The sequence below is a fragment of the Phragmites australis genome, chromosome 2 (assembly GCF_958298935.1).
Source record: "Phragmites australis chromosome 2, lpPhrAust1.1, whole genome shotgun sequence".
In the NCBI taxonomy this organism is placed as follows: Eukaryota; Viridiplantae; Streptophyta; class Magnoliopsida; order Poales; family Poaceae; genus Phragmites; species Phragmites australis.
In genome coordinates, this window is record NC_084922.1 from 24390554 (window position 1) to 24404032 (window position 13479).

Genomic DNA, 13479 nt, shown 5'->3' on the forward strand with positions numbered 1-13479 from the left:
TTTGCCGTGTGATCTGTTTTCATTCATGTCTTTTCGGTCTTACTTTTGTTCCGGTGTTTACTGTTGGAACGCTGCATCCGTCAGAATTAGTTTGTCGTGATGAAAGATAGCAAAAGTCTTCATGTGCCATAAGAAATGTTGTGGTCTCTTTTATGCCACTATTTTATTTTCCGCTCCCCCTCCGTGCCACCTGTTACCTCGACTCTGTAGAAGTAGTTAGATTTTTTCGAAATGGCCGTTTCGCGTATTGGAGGGTAAGAAGGAACAGCCCTTGTCTGCTTCATTCAGCCACCGTCTATCCCATCTAGGTACTACCCAACACCATTTGGCAACACTATCCGTGTCAAGTTACCCAACATAGTATTGATAACAAAATAGGTGACCTTTACCCGTGTCCTTCCCATATGGTAGAGTTACAATCTAAGATTTTTCCCCAGAAGCGACAACAATGATAAATACATACCACAGCAGGGAGTTTCCCTTTCAAAATTGATAAAACAACTGTTTCAGATGTTTATCAGTATTTTGATTAGGAGTTTACAAATCGGTTGGAATTGTTGGACCTTGCTTATTGGTTGGATTAGAGAAAAAAGGCAAATTAAATTCTAAAACCTATACCTATTCATAACATTACCCATCTAATCAATACTATATCCTAACGATGACGGAATCGGCCCTCTCAGGGCCCCTGCTACTGTAGCAGTGGGCTTGTGTATGTATATGTGTATATACGTATAGGTATATATGTATATGTATGTATATATATACATAAAGATATATATATATACATATATACATACGTATATATATACATATATATAATTTTTTTGGTAATTCTAGAAAAATATCAAAATGAATATTAGTTACATTAATAAATCGGTTGAAAAAAAATCTAAAATGCAAAGAAAAATATCTAAAACTCAAAAAAATATGAAATAAATTTTTTTAGGTTATTACTACTTTCACCTACATGTTAAAACTATGTGCATGCATAAAAATACTATTGTTTTCTCTATAATTAATTTAACATGTTTAACATTAATAATTTCATAAATAAATATTGAAATGTACAAAATTTGTTAACTTAATTTTTTAGTCTTCTTTTATCGTGCTCTGCACAGTAAAATAAAAACAGACGCGACGTAGACGCGCCAATCAGACTAGTTTTTCTTGTCCCACCAAGCTACCAGATCAATCATAACAAAGGGACCTCACTAAATCTTAGTACCTCACATACCTTTTAGCGAGAAGGCACAACAGCAGTGCGGTAGCCGACAAGGTTTGACTGGTGGCCTTAACTAGCCAAAGGCGGCGTGCGGCAGCCTAGCAGCGTCCTACAAGACGAAGAGACAAGGCAAGTGGAGGAGGGCCGAGAGGGATGTAAGGGAATTTTATAGAATTTTTTTTATAAAATTCTGATCTATATTATTTTTTTTCGATCCAACATCTAACTGTTACAGTAAAAAAAAAACCGGATAACACATATCATGCTAAAAGAGGAGGTATTTTGAAGGATTCATCCCTATAGAATTTCCTCCGTAGAGGGACTCCGTCTGCACCCTGCAACTACTGATTGGCCCTCCCCTCTCCGGTGGGTTCACGAGATTAAAAGGTGGTACAAGTTCTCCTGATTGCTATTGACTGCTACTCAACGCTGCAACGAACGCCTATCGACATGATTGCTTGGACAGCCGACCGCGCCGTGACTTCAATGCATAAGTCAGAGGATATTTTAGGTCCTACTCTCAGAAGAGACGGTTAACAAAAAGCCAGAAGTAACAAGTGAGTTTCTAATGTCATTCCTTAGAAAATTGAAACGGTTCGCATCTCATCGGATAAGCATACGTATGTGGTAGTTACTGGAACTCAAATTGTGCCGTTGGGCTAATCATCACTTGGCAGCATAGAAGACTCCTTTGACTTCATCGAATATTTCACGATTTCAAGACATTATAAACTACAAATCAGTTCTTTGAGGGATGTGGCATTTTTTTTTGGAAAAAAGAAGATTTATTAACTCTTATCGTTACATCAAAATAATACAACCGTATAAGAATTCACTCTCGACTTCTGCATAACAAAAATATACATAACCAAACAAAACAAAAAACACACTACAAAATGAGAACAAACAGAGGAAAAGGTGAACAGCTCTCAACAACAGTAGATGATCTGATTAGACTTGTATGTGGAGTCTAGAGTGACATCCAAATTGGGTAAAAATCTCCCTAGCTACTTTCTCCAAGAGCGTGCAGGCCGAAGTAACTAGCACACGATGCTCTTGCCGATGAAGTACAGACCAAGACCGGAGCCAATTTGAACATGTAAAAATAAAATGCAAAGGAGAGACATATTTCTTCTTGTTAAAGACAATATCATTTCTACATAGCTATAGTGACCATATAAACTGGTCATCGCCGGTATGATGGATTTCAATTTTTTACTAATACCCTAAAGCCAATTCCTAGACATGTTAGATACACTCCGCGTTTGGTAGAGATTTGAGACCACCTGAACTATAAACCATGTAGAACCATATACTAAGAATCATCACCCTCTTTATTTCATAGGAAGGCCGAGGCCCTTTTCAGAACCACATGCCCCTGTCGCAATTTCCTGATTTCGAAATGTTGCAAAGCCTGGGCGAAGCAGCAATGAAAGAAGAGGTGGCTTATTGTCTCCGGTTTATGATAAAAGCAGCGCTTTTGCTTTTGATTAAGTTATCTCTTGTTAATAAAACACCTTTATAGAGGTACCATAGGAAAATTTTAATTTTGGAGGTATTTTTAGTTTTCATAATTGATTTTTCTATACAAAGATTTAATCGAGAATTTTCTAGATTCGTTTAAGGTCCATCTAAATTCATCTCTTCCCTCAAGCAATGTAATATCATTGAGGCATGCCGTGAATTCATTCCACTCCATTAATTTTGAACTAATAAGATTACACCTAAAGGATATATTTATAGTGGATAACTCTAGCACATTAGCTACTTAGTCCTGTTTGTGATGTACAATGTTATGTAAGACCGGGTATTAGACTTTTAGAGGTAAATTGTCTAGCAAAATATCCTCCCATAATATAATTTTTGAGCCTCTTTTATGTTAAAAAGGCCATAATGGAATATGATAGTTTTCACTTTCATTAGGTCAATCGATTAACAATCTACTTTATTACAATCAACACACTTCTAGTTGTTAGAACTCCGTCAGACAGGATCCTTCTTTCTTTTCCCTTCCATCTTACTCCCTCCGATTGCAAATGTATATCGTTTTAGACTTATACATAAGGATTAAGAAAATAGATCAAATGACCTTGTTGCTCCTTATTTATTCTGCATTGAAAAAGATAACTCATTCATTTGTGAGAGTGATAATATTTATTAAACAAGAGTAATAAGGGAACAAAAGAGAAAAAAATGCATAAAATTTTTAGAATAACTTATATTCAGAGAATAGTTGAGGAGGTTAAAACGACCTACATATTCAATTAGAGGGAGTAATCACTATTCTTCTCTCTTTTATGCTCACCCCGTTATGCCTTCCTTCTCAAGTCCCGGCGGCACTCCCACCACTGGATTCGTGTCCACTTCTTACCACCTAACCGAGTGGCGTAGAGCCATCGCTTTACCTCCCTCGCCGCGGCTCCGGTGTCATCACCGCCGTCGCTCTCTCCCGGTCTGGTCACCACCCCGAGCATCCTTCTAAGCCCGGAGACAATCAGACCCGGGACCCCAAACCTTCTTGGGCCCTAACCCAGCGGCACCAGAAAGGATGAAGACGTCAGAATAATAAGGGGCAGCTTTGGTTGGTTCCGGCCAATTCCCTTACTGATCAGCAAGGGATCTCGATTAAGCGTAGGAGAAACGGTTTATTTACAGGTCTTGTTTTAGGATGGAATAGCTCTATCTTGGAAACACCTATTCTAATCACTTTGTTCGAAAATAAATCCCATAGAAATAGCAATTTAGTTTTAACCAACTGACTTCTAACGATACAGTAAACCCACTGGTTTACAAGCACAAACGTAGAAGTTTAAGATATCTGAAGCAGATAAATTCTGGATTTTTTTGGATAAAAAAAAGCTTGCATCGTCAGACAGGGTTTGGCGGTAGCTGTAGCTCCTCCATGGCAAGCTGAAACATGGTTAATTGCCCAATATTTTAGGGAAAAAAAATACGGGTATTGAGGACTTAGGTACAAGTTTGGACTTCTCAAGAAACAGCTGCAAAATCTGATGTGCCCTTGGCGTAACTGCCTTCTGTACAAGAAATTTCTTTTGTTCCAAGTGTACCTTCTTGAACTCAGCCCAATTACCCCCTGGCTATTGCAGCACTCTAATTTGACTTTGTTCTTCCAATAGTCAAAACATTAGATGCAGGTATATCTCTTGTTTAAAGGGGAGTTCTTTCTTTCCAGCTATATCTCTTCCTAAAGAAGACCTTCCCCTGTTGTAACACGGTAAAATCAGTTGATTTCCTTATAGCGGCATATAGGATCATGCACAGCTCATTCAAGAACTTTCTCTCCAGTTGAAAAGACATTCCACACAACTGTTCCTACTATGTACAGTACAACAGCCACCTTAAACACACTATCCCAAGAACCTGGCAGTTAAAAGAAAAACGAATGAGACATAGGTGGAAATTAGAATAAATATATACAGGTTGCTTTATAATTATGCTACAGCGGGGTATCTGTTCCAACCTGATCATCACTCCTTAATTCATATTTGTCTTGTTTGGAATAACAGAAAGATACAACTTCTAATGCATCACAAGAAACCATCTTTGATTTTTGAGTTTTTCTACCTTTCTGAAGAATGTAGCCAGTGGCAGCAGTACCAAAAACTCCTGCAAGCACGCCAGCAGTGTTCGACAGTCCAAGAAGTACTCCCTGCAATTTTTGGGTTCGACATTATCTAGTTAGACGCAATTGTCTCTGATGATAAGCCCAAAGAAAGCAAGGAATACCAGTACTACTAGCATTAACACTAAAACCTCTTATGTGAACTAAAGAACATTAGACCAGTAGCAATCTACATGAGGACATTACCGCATAACGTGGTCCTATATCTTGGTGGTTTGAATACAGCCCAGACTGTGAAAAAGCATCACTCCCCTGCCAAGATAATGGACATCGACACCAGCAAGCATTTATAAGAGAAAAGTTGTCAATTATCACAGTGTCCCAAGCTACTTATAAATCCAAATGAGTGGTCTTTCTGCAACGCATCAAACCTGACTGCAAGCCATACATAATACGGCCATGGCTGGAGTACGGACTTGGCTCAGCAGTGTCAAGAACAAGGCTGGTCCAAGAAAACCAATCGATTGCATGATCTGCATCAGCACATTTCAAAAGTATTTCAATATCAGTAGCTCTTTGAATAACTGTTCCCATAAATTCACACATGAAACAAAAATTACTGAAAGTGATGTGACCTTACGAACGTTTGTTACAGAGATCCCTCTCTGAACAAGAGTGTCAGCAATCCATCCACCAATATTTGCGAAAACAGCCATTGTCAGCCATGGCAAGACACAGAGAAGCCCGGACTCGGTTAGATTGAACTTCAGAACCTGAGTAAAAAGCATTTGGGGAGCACAACCAAAGGCATGATGTGCTGAACTACTGTCATTATATGATATTAGCAATGAGGAATACCAAACATTTCACAGCATAAAATTGTAACAACCTGATTGTAGTATGTGGGCATCCATGTTAGAAGAATGAATGTTCCCCAGTTATGGCAAAAATGTGATATTATGAGCGCCCACACTGGAGCCTTTGATAGAATCAGCCTCCATGGTATGGAAGTGACAGGCTCCTTTAAGGTACTACCACCCAGTATGTGACTCTTTTCAGCCTTACTTATCTCCGGATCATCATCTGGAGAGCTGCGTGCCTAATTAAGAGTAGATACTGGCCGTCAGCTGAGTAAGAAAAATGAGTACCCAAAAAAACATTGCAGCATGCTAATTTCCAGAGTGGTTGATGTGGTCAACAGATAAATAAAACTAAATGGCATCTAAAGTAACCTTTTATGATGAACACATGTCTACTGAGTAAACCCATTCGAAACAAGGACTATAGGATAAAATGTGAGAAATTAGTACAAGATTCGGTCTATCTTACTTTGCTTTGCCACAGTGCAAACCAGACGCTTCCAAGGGATCCAAATGCATAAAAAACAGAAGGCCAGCCAAATCTGCTGATCAAAAGAGGTGAGAAAGCTAGACCGGTGACTGATCCAAGGTACATTCCGCTGTACACTAAGGCAAGAGATCTGCTTCTCTCTGAAACTGGGATCCATTTGGAGAGGATGTTGTTCATAGCAGGCATGGCAACACCCTGCAAAACCATAGATATAAGAAAAACAATGATATAAAGCAAAAAAAAAAAAAAAAAAAACCGAAGACATTGCATTGTATTTTGCAACTAGAAACCGGTTCCTTAACAGCACCTGCACCACTAATAATATCAACAAACTAAGTTGAATGTTAAGTACCAAATACCCAAGTTTCACCAAAAATATTATCAAGCCAGATAAGACACTACAATGGTATATCACTTCGTTTAATTTGCAGTAACATATCTGATGTTTTTGACAAGTAAATACTCCCACACAGATTTTCATCATCACATCTGCCTTTCATGGATGCTAATCTACTTGTGTAACTGGGAGACATTTGTTGTGTACACACCCTGCCTTCGGATAAGTAGTACAAATTATACAATGTGCAATGTAGAGACAAGTATAAGACATCAACCTCGCCTATCCCCATGAAGGCACGCATGATGAGTAAGCACGGAAGTCCAACCTTGGCAGCAAGGGGTGTAAGAACTGTTGCAATTGACCACCATACAACCCCAAACCCTAGCACTACCTTACCACCAAACTTGTCAGCCCAAATACCTCCAAGAATCTGCAGCAGCAATTTTCATAACGAAATGTCAGAAAGTACATACGAAAATGCATATGTGAGACATTAGTCCAGAACAAACTCTCAGGGTACAGCAAGCAATAGTAATGCACCTGAGTAAGAAGGTAGCCCCAAAAGAAAGATGATTGAATTAGACCAACAGTCGCTGGATTCCAGCTGAACTCTGATGACATTGGAAGGATCGCAATGCTCATATTGACCTGGAAGAAGTTAGCAAATGTTCAGGAAGCAAAAGAAAAGGAGTGATGTGTAATGCCCTTGAACTCAACTGTTCTTATCAGACAAGTTTAGACAAAATACAAGCATTACTGTACAACTCACACGGTCCATATTGCAAAGAAGGAACGCAAAGAAGCAGAGGAGAACGATTGTCCATCGCTTTGGAAACTCCTGCCACCAGGGAGAAATCTCGTTCGCATCTCCAATCATAACAGCCTCAGGAACATCAGAAGGGCTCAAAGGTGATCCCATTATTTCATACTGCTCGGCTTTACAGTCAGCACGTGTTCTGATTGGTAATCTGTACTCTGGCTGGACGCAAACACTCTCCAGACTAGTGAAATTCTCCCACCTCCTTGGTTTCAACCGACCACTGTTTATTGGATCTGAAGACACAAAGCACTCAACCCTCGACACAACTCTCCTCTTCATGCTTGCATTGTTGAATGTTCTAGTCAAGTAGCCTCTTGAAGAGTCCAACACAGGCTGCTGAAACTGCCCAGGCATTTCTAGTCTTGCCATCGTAGTGCTCCTGGAATAATTATCGAGCAGGAAAAGAGTCCTCCTGGTAACATGCCGCCCAAATCTTCCTCCACGAACCAATGAACACACACACTTGTTCTGTAGTGATGTGCAATATTTCATCTCATGTTGCTTTCCTGCAAAATACCAAAGTATTAGATTTAAGATGATGAGGCATTGAATAGAAAACTAGTAATGATCTGTTGAAGCATTTTATCTTTTAAACTCTTCAGAAGGAGAAACAAAGACTAATCTTTATGGAAAAAAAGTAAGTAAGGCTGCTCCATCCTGCCAAACATGTATGCGATGGTAATGGAATTCCGTTGTCTTGGTAGCAGAACACTGCAATTCCGTTATTTTGGTAATGGAATCCGGCGCTATCTAGAAAACAAATGAAGTATATTGTTAAATTCTTAACCGCACGATGCAGCCATCAAATGACTACCCCATATTGTTGCACAATCTTATGGCAGGTGAAGCTAATGTACTTGTGATTTGTGAACTGGAACTGGACTGAATGGCGATTGTTTGGTTACTTCAAATTATTGTAGTATCTTAGCGTACCATAGCTGCTAGTGGCAGGCATCCAGAGCCAGGGGCGGCGCTTCCCTTGCGGCAGGGTGGGGCGGCCGCCATAGCTACCGGCGGCCGACGACACGCCCACACCCCCTCTCCCCGTTGCTCCCCACTCCGGCATCCCCAAGCCCGTCTGGAGAAGAAGCAGCGTCGGTGGATTTCTGGAGTTGGAGAAGAAACTAGAAGAGGAGAAATGGTTGCTTAGCAGGCAGTGCGCCGCCGCCGTCCATGGACGGGTGCTCGCCGCCGCACCAAGCGCGCCATGGGCAGGTGCAGTTGGGAGAGCGGTGAGAAATCAGAGCTCGGCTTGGACCTCCACTGCAGAGGCGCCCTCGCTTTACGCCTAGCTCACCTCGCCACCGCGGGAGAGGAAGAGGGGTAGAGAGAGAAAGCGCGCGGTGAGGACAGACAGAGAGCACAGAACCAGAGAGCAGAGATAAGGTAAGAACGAGAGTGTGAGAGTTGATGAACAGTGAGTGAAACCTCTGATTTGTTGGGCCCATTGGTCAGTGACTTCAAGTGATCTATTAAAAAAATTGTACAAAAAAGTATGGAAAAACTGTATGCTACGTAATTCATGTGTTCCCAACGTCTCTTCTATTTTATCTTTGTTTTTCTAAACATATATTTTGCCAAAGATGTGTTTTTATCTCTTCCTTTATGTTACATTCCTGCATTCCAAATCTAAACTTAAAGTAGAGCAAGAGGTCCACTGAAACATAACCTATGATCCAAACATAAAAGAAGATATTATGTGAGAGATCATGATCTCGTCACATACTTTGACATGCCGACTCGTGTTAACCGTAGTGCCGATTTTTAATGTCCGCAGTTAGACAACCTGCTTGTGGACAATTTTTATTAACAAAAAATGGTGCAATTTCCAAAGTTTAGGTGCACGATCACCTCAGAAAACGAACGCAGATGATGTTGCTCAGTAGCGCAAGCACCTCTGTTAGAATACATGCAGATTCACCATTTGCTCATCACAAAATCTAGTAAAAAAAAAATGGCCGCATGTTGGATGGAACAAGATGTACGTTGGTTGATCCTACTTGCAGGTTCATCGGCACGCAAAATATATGTTTGCAATTCTATATGCTCGAATGCTGGTAATACCTGCACGACACAAGCTTGAACTAGGAGTGAAAAGATCGATTTGCCTCGAAACAGAGTAGACTAGGCCATAAAACATAACAACACAGTAATTACATACACCGACTCACCATTTATCTTTTCGAAGCATTCACAATTCTTCCTATGACGAGATATGCAAATGTGTGTCCCTATGACGAAACATTCACAATTCTTCCTACCACATTTTAATCACGAGAGATGGTATCCAAGAGAAGGCGTGTCAGCAGAAAACGGCCTGGAGATTATGAAATGTGAGCAGCATCCAAACCATCACGATGGAGATTAAGGCATTATTTCATGTTAGGTGAGGTAGAAAATTGCAACGGAACGAACTGTTAAACTAGACATGTTGTACATTGTTTTGTATGGATTCGAAGTAGCAAAACTGGTTCATCAAGCCCGGCAAACAGAGACTGTTTTGAGACGGTGAGACATGCTATAGTGAGCATGGCGAGAAATGGCATACTGTTTGCAAGTTTCATCTGCCTTTTCTATGCTAACAAGGTCGTCCATGACAGTCTTCATCCACCCGCCCTACTACAGTAGGCTTGAGTTCAATTGAAAATTGATTTTTTAAATTTGGAATTTTAATAGAAATTGGATTTTTCACGTTGAAAGTTCCAAGCTAAGATGACGAATTCGACTTGAGTGTCTCAATTATTGAAAAATCAGAATGAGGAAAAGAGACAATCCACTGTGGTCGAAGGTAGCAGTGCCACTGAAAGGGTAACCGCTTTTTGGCAACTCCTAAGCTGAAAAGAAAGACCAAATAAATACAAGGTTAGAATCATGTAACCGTCTATTAGGTACTTACTCGATGCGATCATACTTTTCGAGAAAGCAAACACTCATTTCACGCTGGCAGGGCAAACACTTATGCGGTGCTGATCTTACATTTGCCTAGCAAAGCAAGGTAGAAGAGTTCCAAACATGTCCACGGTGCCTCTTAGCTTGGGAGACCATCCAATAGGTGCATACACAAGTGTATCATTTTGCCTTACAAGGACCCATGCTACGACAAAATGATACGTAATTCGGTAGAAAAAGATAATCGGAGATTGTACGGATCTGTCTCCAAATCAATCACTTTAGATTTGGCATATTTTATAGTCATTGTATATATATCAAACTATCCCAAACAATTTCAACCTTTAAAACCCTAACCCCCTTTCCTCTCCCGTTCGTTCTTTTCTCCCGACACCAACCTCCACCACCGCCATCACCTACTCCCCGCAACCAGCCACTTCCCACTGCCACAATAACGTGCAACAACCCCATTGACTTTCACCACCAACCGACGGTCCTCCACCATTATGGAAGGTGGTGCCCCCGCCGCCACAGTCAGCCTTCCTCCCCAATGATCCCTCTAAAACTATCAACATGAGGTAAATCCTCTAACCCTAACTCCCTAAATCAAGTTCAAATTTAGGTGACTAATGTATTTGCATGATCTCAATCGCTGACCGAGTAGGAATCTTCGAGCATTGATGGCACAGTTGGCTGTTGGGCCGCGAGGTGAAAGAGGCTCTGGCTCGTTTCATCAGTCACTGGCTAACCAGCGCTCGGCTGCATGAGCTCGACGATCTAGGCTCGCTCTCGGCTAAGAAAGTTCAGCTGGTGTTGGTTAGCTTTGAGATTGGTTCGTGGGATAGCTGGCGGGCATCCGGCTAGCGCTGCAGAGGCAGCGATTTAGAGCACACATGTAGAGAATTTTTTTTTCCATGGCTATACCAACTAATAGTGATGGGACATTCTTGGAACCTGGAAATTTCACAGAGATTTTTCAGAAACATTATAAAAACATCTATAATTTATCCCTCCGGCCCGGAGGGGGGTCACGTGTTCCAAAATAAGACACACATGAGTGGTCCTCTCGAAGATATGGACGGTCCAGCCGTCCAAGAGCAGCAAGCCAGTCGACCTAGATATGTTTCACATCAATAACATAAATGGGAGATCTTGCTGCACTGGTCCTGAAAGGACCATTTTCACATGTTATGGGGATTTTTCTGCGCACCAGAGACGACCCTTGTTCACACACCTGGGCAAGCATCGGCGACGTGCATATAAGGCGCCTCCTCCGGTGACCACCGCCGCACCACACAAAGCTAAACCGAGACGACCACACGCGACCGACCGCGAGCACGGTGAGAACTAATCCGATGGCCGGAGTTGGGGGGGACGAGCAGCTGAGGCTTCTGGGCGCGTGGCCGAGCCCGTTCGTGCATCGGGTGCGCGTGGCGCTGCACCTCAAGGGGCTGGAGTACGAGAACGTGGAGGAGGACCTCGCCAACAAAAGCGAGCTACTCCTCGCCTCCAACCCCGTCCACAAGAAGATCCCCGTGCTTCTTCACGGCGGCAGGCCCGTCTGCGAGTCCCTCGTCATCGTGCAGTACCTCGACGACGCCTTCCCCGGCGCCGGCCAAGCCATCCTCCCCGCCGACCCCTACAACCGCGCCGTCGCCCGCTTCTGGGCCGCCTACGCCGACGACAAGGTACATACATACGCGCGCGCTCGCAGAACTTAGTTAGCATGCGTGGCATGGAAGTATAATTTGGCACATGGTACGTTCGTGCGCAGTTCTTCGCCGCGTGGATTAAGGCGTTCAAGGGGACGACGACGGAGGAGAAGGCAGCAGCGACGGCGGAGGCGATCGCGGCGCTGGAGACGCTGGAGGGCGCGTTCAAGGAGTGCTCCGGGGGGAAGGGCTTCTTCGCCGGCGACGCGCCCGGGTACGTGGACGTCGCGCTGGGGGGCTTCATCGGGTGGATGCGCGCGTACCGCAAGATGGCCGGCGTGGACCTCCTGGACGCCAGCCGGACCCCGCTCCTCGCCGCGTGGGCGGAGCGTTTCGCTGCGCTTGAAGCCGCGAGGGCGGCCATCCCGGACGTCGACCGGATAGCCGAGTTCGCCAAGGCGATGCAAGCACGATCAGCTGTAGCAGCTGCTGCTGCTGCCGCCGCCCCTGCTCCAGCGAACAACTAACCTGACAAGTGACTCTAGTGATGCTGCGGCTACGCGAAATAAATGTGTGGAGATTAATTGGTTGCGGATACACATAACTTATATCGATGATTTATTTTTGTGTGTGCTTGGCTTGCTTTACTGCTATTATTTGCACATGATGTTGTTGGCTTTGATCTCAGCAAACAACTAACGTGCCTAACTGAAGTCTTAGAGATAAGGGGAGTCGTCCCCACCTCACTTTAATCGGGAGCACAACCAATTTTGATTGTAGACTCGTTCTACACAACGTCACAATATAAAGAGGAACATCGACAGCTTGTGGGGATCTATCTCAAGCAGCTAAACGAACACCCTACATCAAAAACCCTAAACCGATCTTTAGGGGACACTATAGTGGAGCGAAGGCCGCTGCCGTGCCATCACCAGCACCTGCATCATATCGGCCACATCTACACTGACCTCCTCCTCATGCCAGCGACATCAACAACTCGGCGTCTACGACTACACTAACGCGAGTACGCTCTTCACCTTCATCTAATGGTGTCACCAAACACCGGTATTTTCATATGCTTTTGCTCTAATGATGGGTGTCTGGTACTAGGACTACTGCCATGCAAATTAGTCCACAATTAGACTTAATATTTGGATTCAGAGCCTAATTTGCCCCTAATCAGACTCAATTAGCCTTAATTATGGCTTAATTATGTTCGGATGATGCCAATCTGTGAACAATTAGGCTCATTATGTTAATTAGGGGTCAATTAGCCCTAATTGTTTGGCTATCGGATTAGATGAAATTGTGCTTAATTTCATTTCGGTTCATGATTAATGTTGATGAATTAAGCCTTTCTTGCTTCGGATTAGTCCCAAATTGCTCTCGGATATACACATTCATGTTTTAAGGTCAATTAATTTCGGTTTGATCATGTTTATGTACATGTTTGTATGTGCATGAAGTTTTGGGCTTGGTTTGAGGGCAAATCAACATAGTCTGGCCTCAGGTAGCATAGAGAAGGAGGAGATTGGACCAATTTTGATAAAAATTGAAGGCAAATTATTGATTTTCCCCAATAACCCGAAACCCTAAATCCCAAAATAAAGCCCCAAAATC

The 13479-nt window shown here is 42.7% G+C and overlaps 2 protein-coding genes across 3 annotated transcripts; one reads left to right on the plus strand and one right to left on the minus strand.

The window, feature by feature from the left end:
- Positions 1 to 4017: 4017 nt before the first annotated feature.
- On the minus strand, positions 4018 to 8706 carry LOC133904289 (probable anion transporter 4, chloroplastic). 2 transcript variants are annotated; one of them, XM_062345756.1, is made up of 11 exons: positions 8252 to 8706; positions 7268 to 7824; positions 7039 to 7146; positions 6773 to 6928; positions 6138 to 6353; positions 5698 to 5907; positions 5444 to 5581; positions 5240 to 5341; positions 5055 to 5120; positions 4811 to 4895; positions 4018 to 4606 (listed from the first exon to the last, which is right to left on the minus strand). In XM_062345756.1, exons 1-11 carry the CDS (start codon positions 8382 to 8384, stop codon positions 4509 to 4511), a joined length of 1869 nt encoding a protein of 622 aa, XP_062201740.1. In that variant the 5' UTR covers positions 8385 to 8706; the 3' UTR covers positions 4018 to 4508. The 2 variants fall into 2 exon arrangements, with proteins under 2 accessions (XP_062201740.1, XP_062201748.1); XM_062345764.1 differs by having other exon boundaries at positions 7268 to 8068; positions 8252 to 8393.
- Positions 8707 to 11382: 2676 nt separating this feature from the next.
- On the plus strand, positions 11383 to 12491 carry LOC133904313 (probable glutathione S-transferase GSTU6). The gene is made up of 2 exons (XM_062345783.1): positions 11383 to 11895; positions 11982 to 12491. The coding sequence occupies exons 1-2, from the start codon at positions 11563 to 11565 to the stop codon at positions 12384 to 12386; spliced, it is 738 nt and encodes a 245-aa protein (XP_062201767.1). The 5' UTR covers positions 11383 to 11562; the 3' UTR covers positions 12387 to 12491.
- The last annotated feature ends 988 nt before the right edge of the window (positions 12492 to 13479 follow it).

Coding starts and splice junctions, on each gene's coding strand:
- LOC133904313 (XM_062345783.1), top strand. CDS start 11,563: ATGGCCGGAGTTGGGGGGGACGAGCAGCTGAGGCTTCTGGGCGCGTGG. Junction 11,896..11,981: donor CCGCCTACGCCGACGACAAG/GTACATACATAC, acceptor GTTCGTGCGCAG/TTCTTCGCCGCGTGGATTAA.
- LOC133904289 (XM_062345756.1), bottom strand. CDS start 8,384: ATGCCGGAGTGGGGAGCAACGGGGAGAGGGGGTGTGGGCGTGTCGTCG. Junction 6,354..6,772: donor CCTTCATGGGGATAGGCGAG/GTTGATGTCTTA, acceptor ATGGTTTTGCAG/GGTGTTGCCATGCCTGCTAT. Junction 4,896..5,054: donor ATATAGGACCACGTTATGCG/GTAATGTCCTCA, acceptor CAAAAATTGCAG/GGAGTACTTCTTGGACTGTC.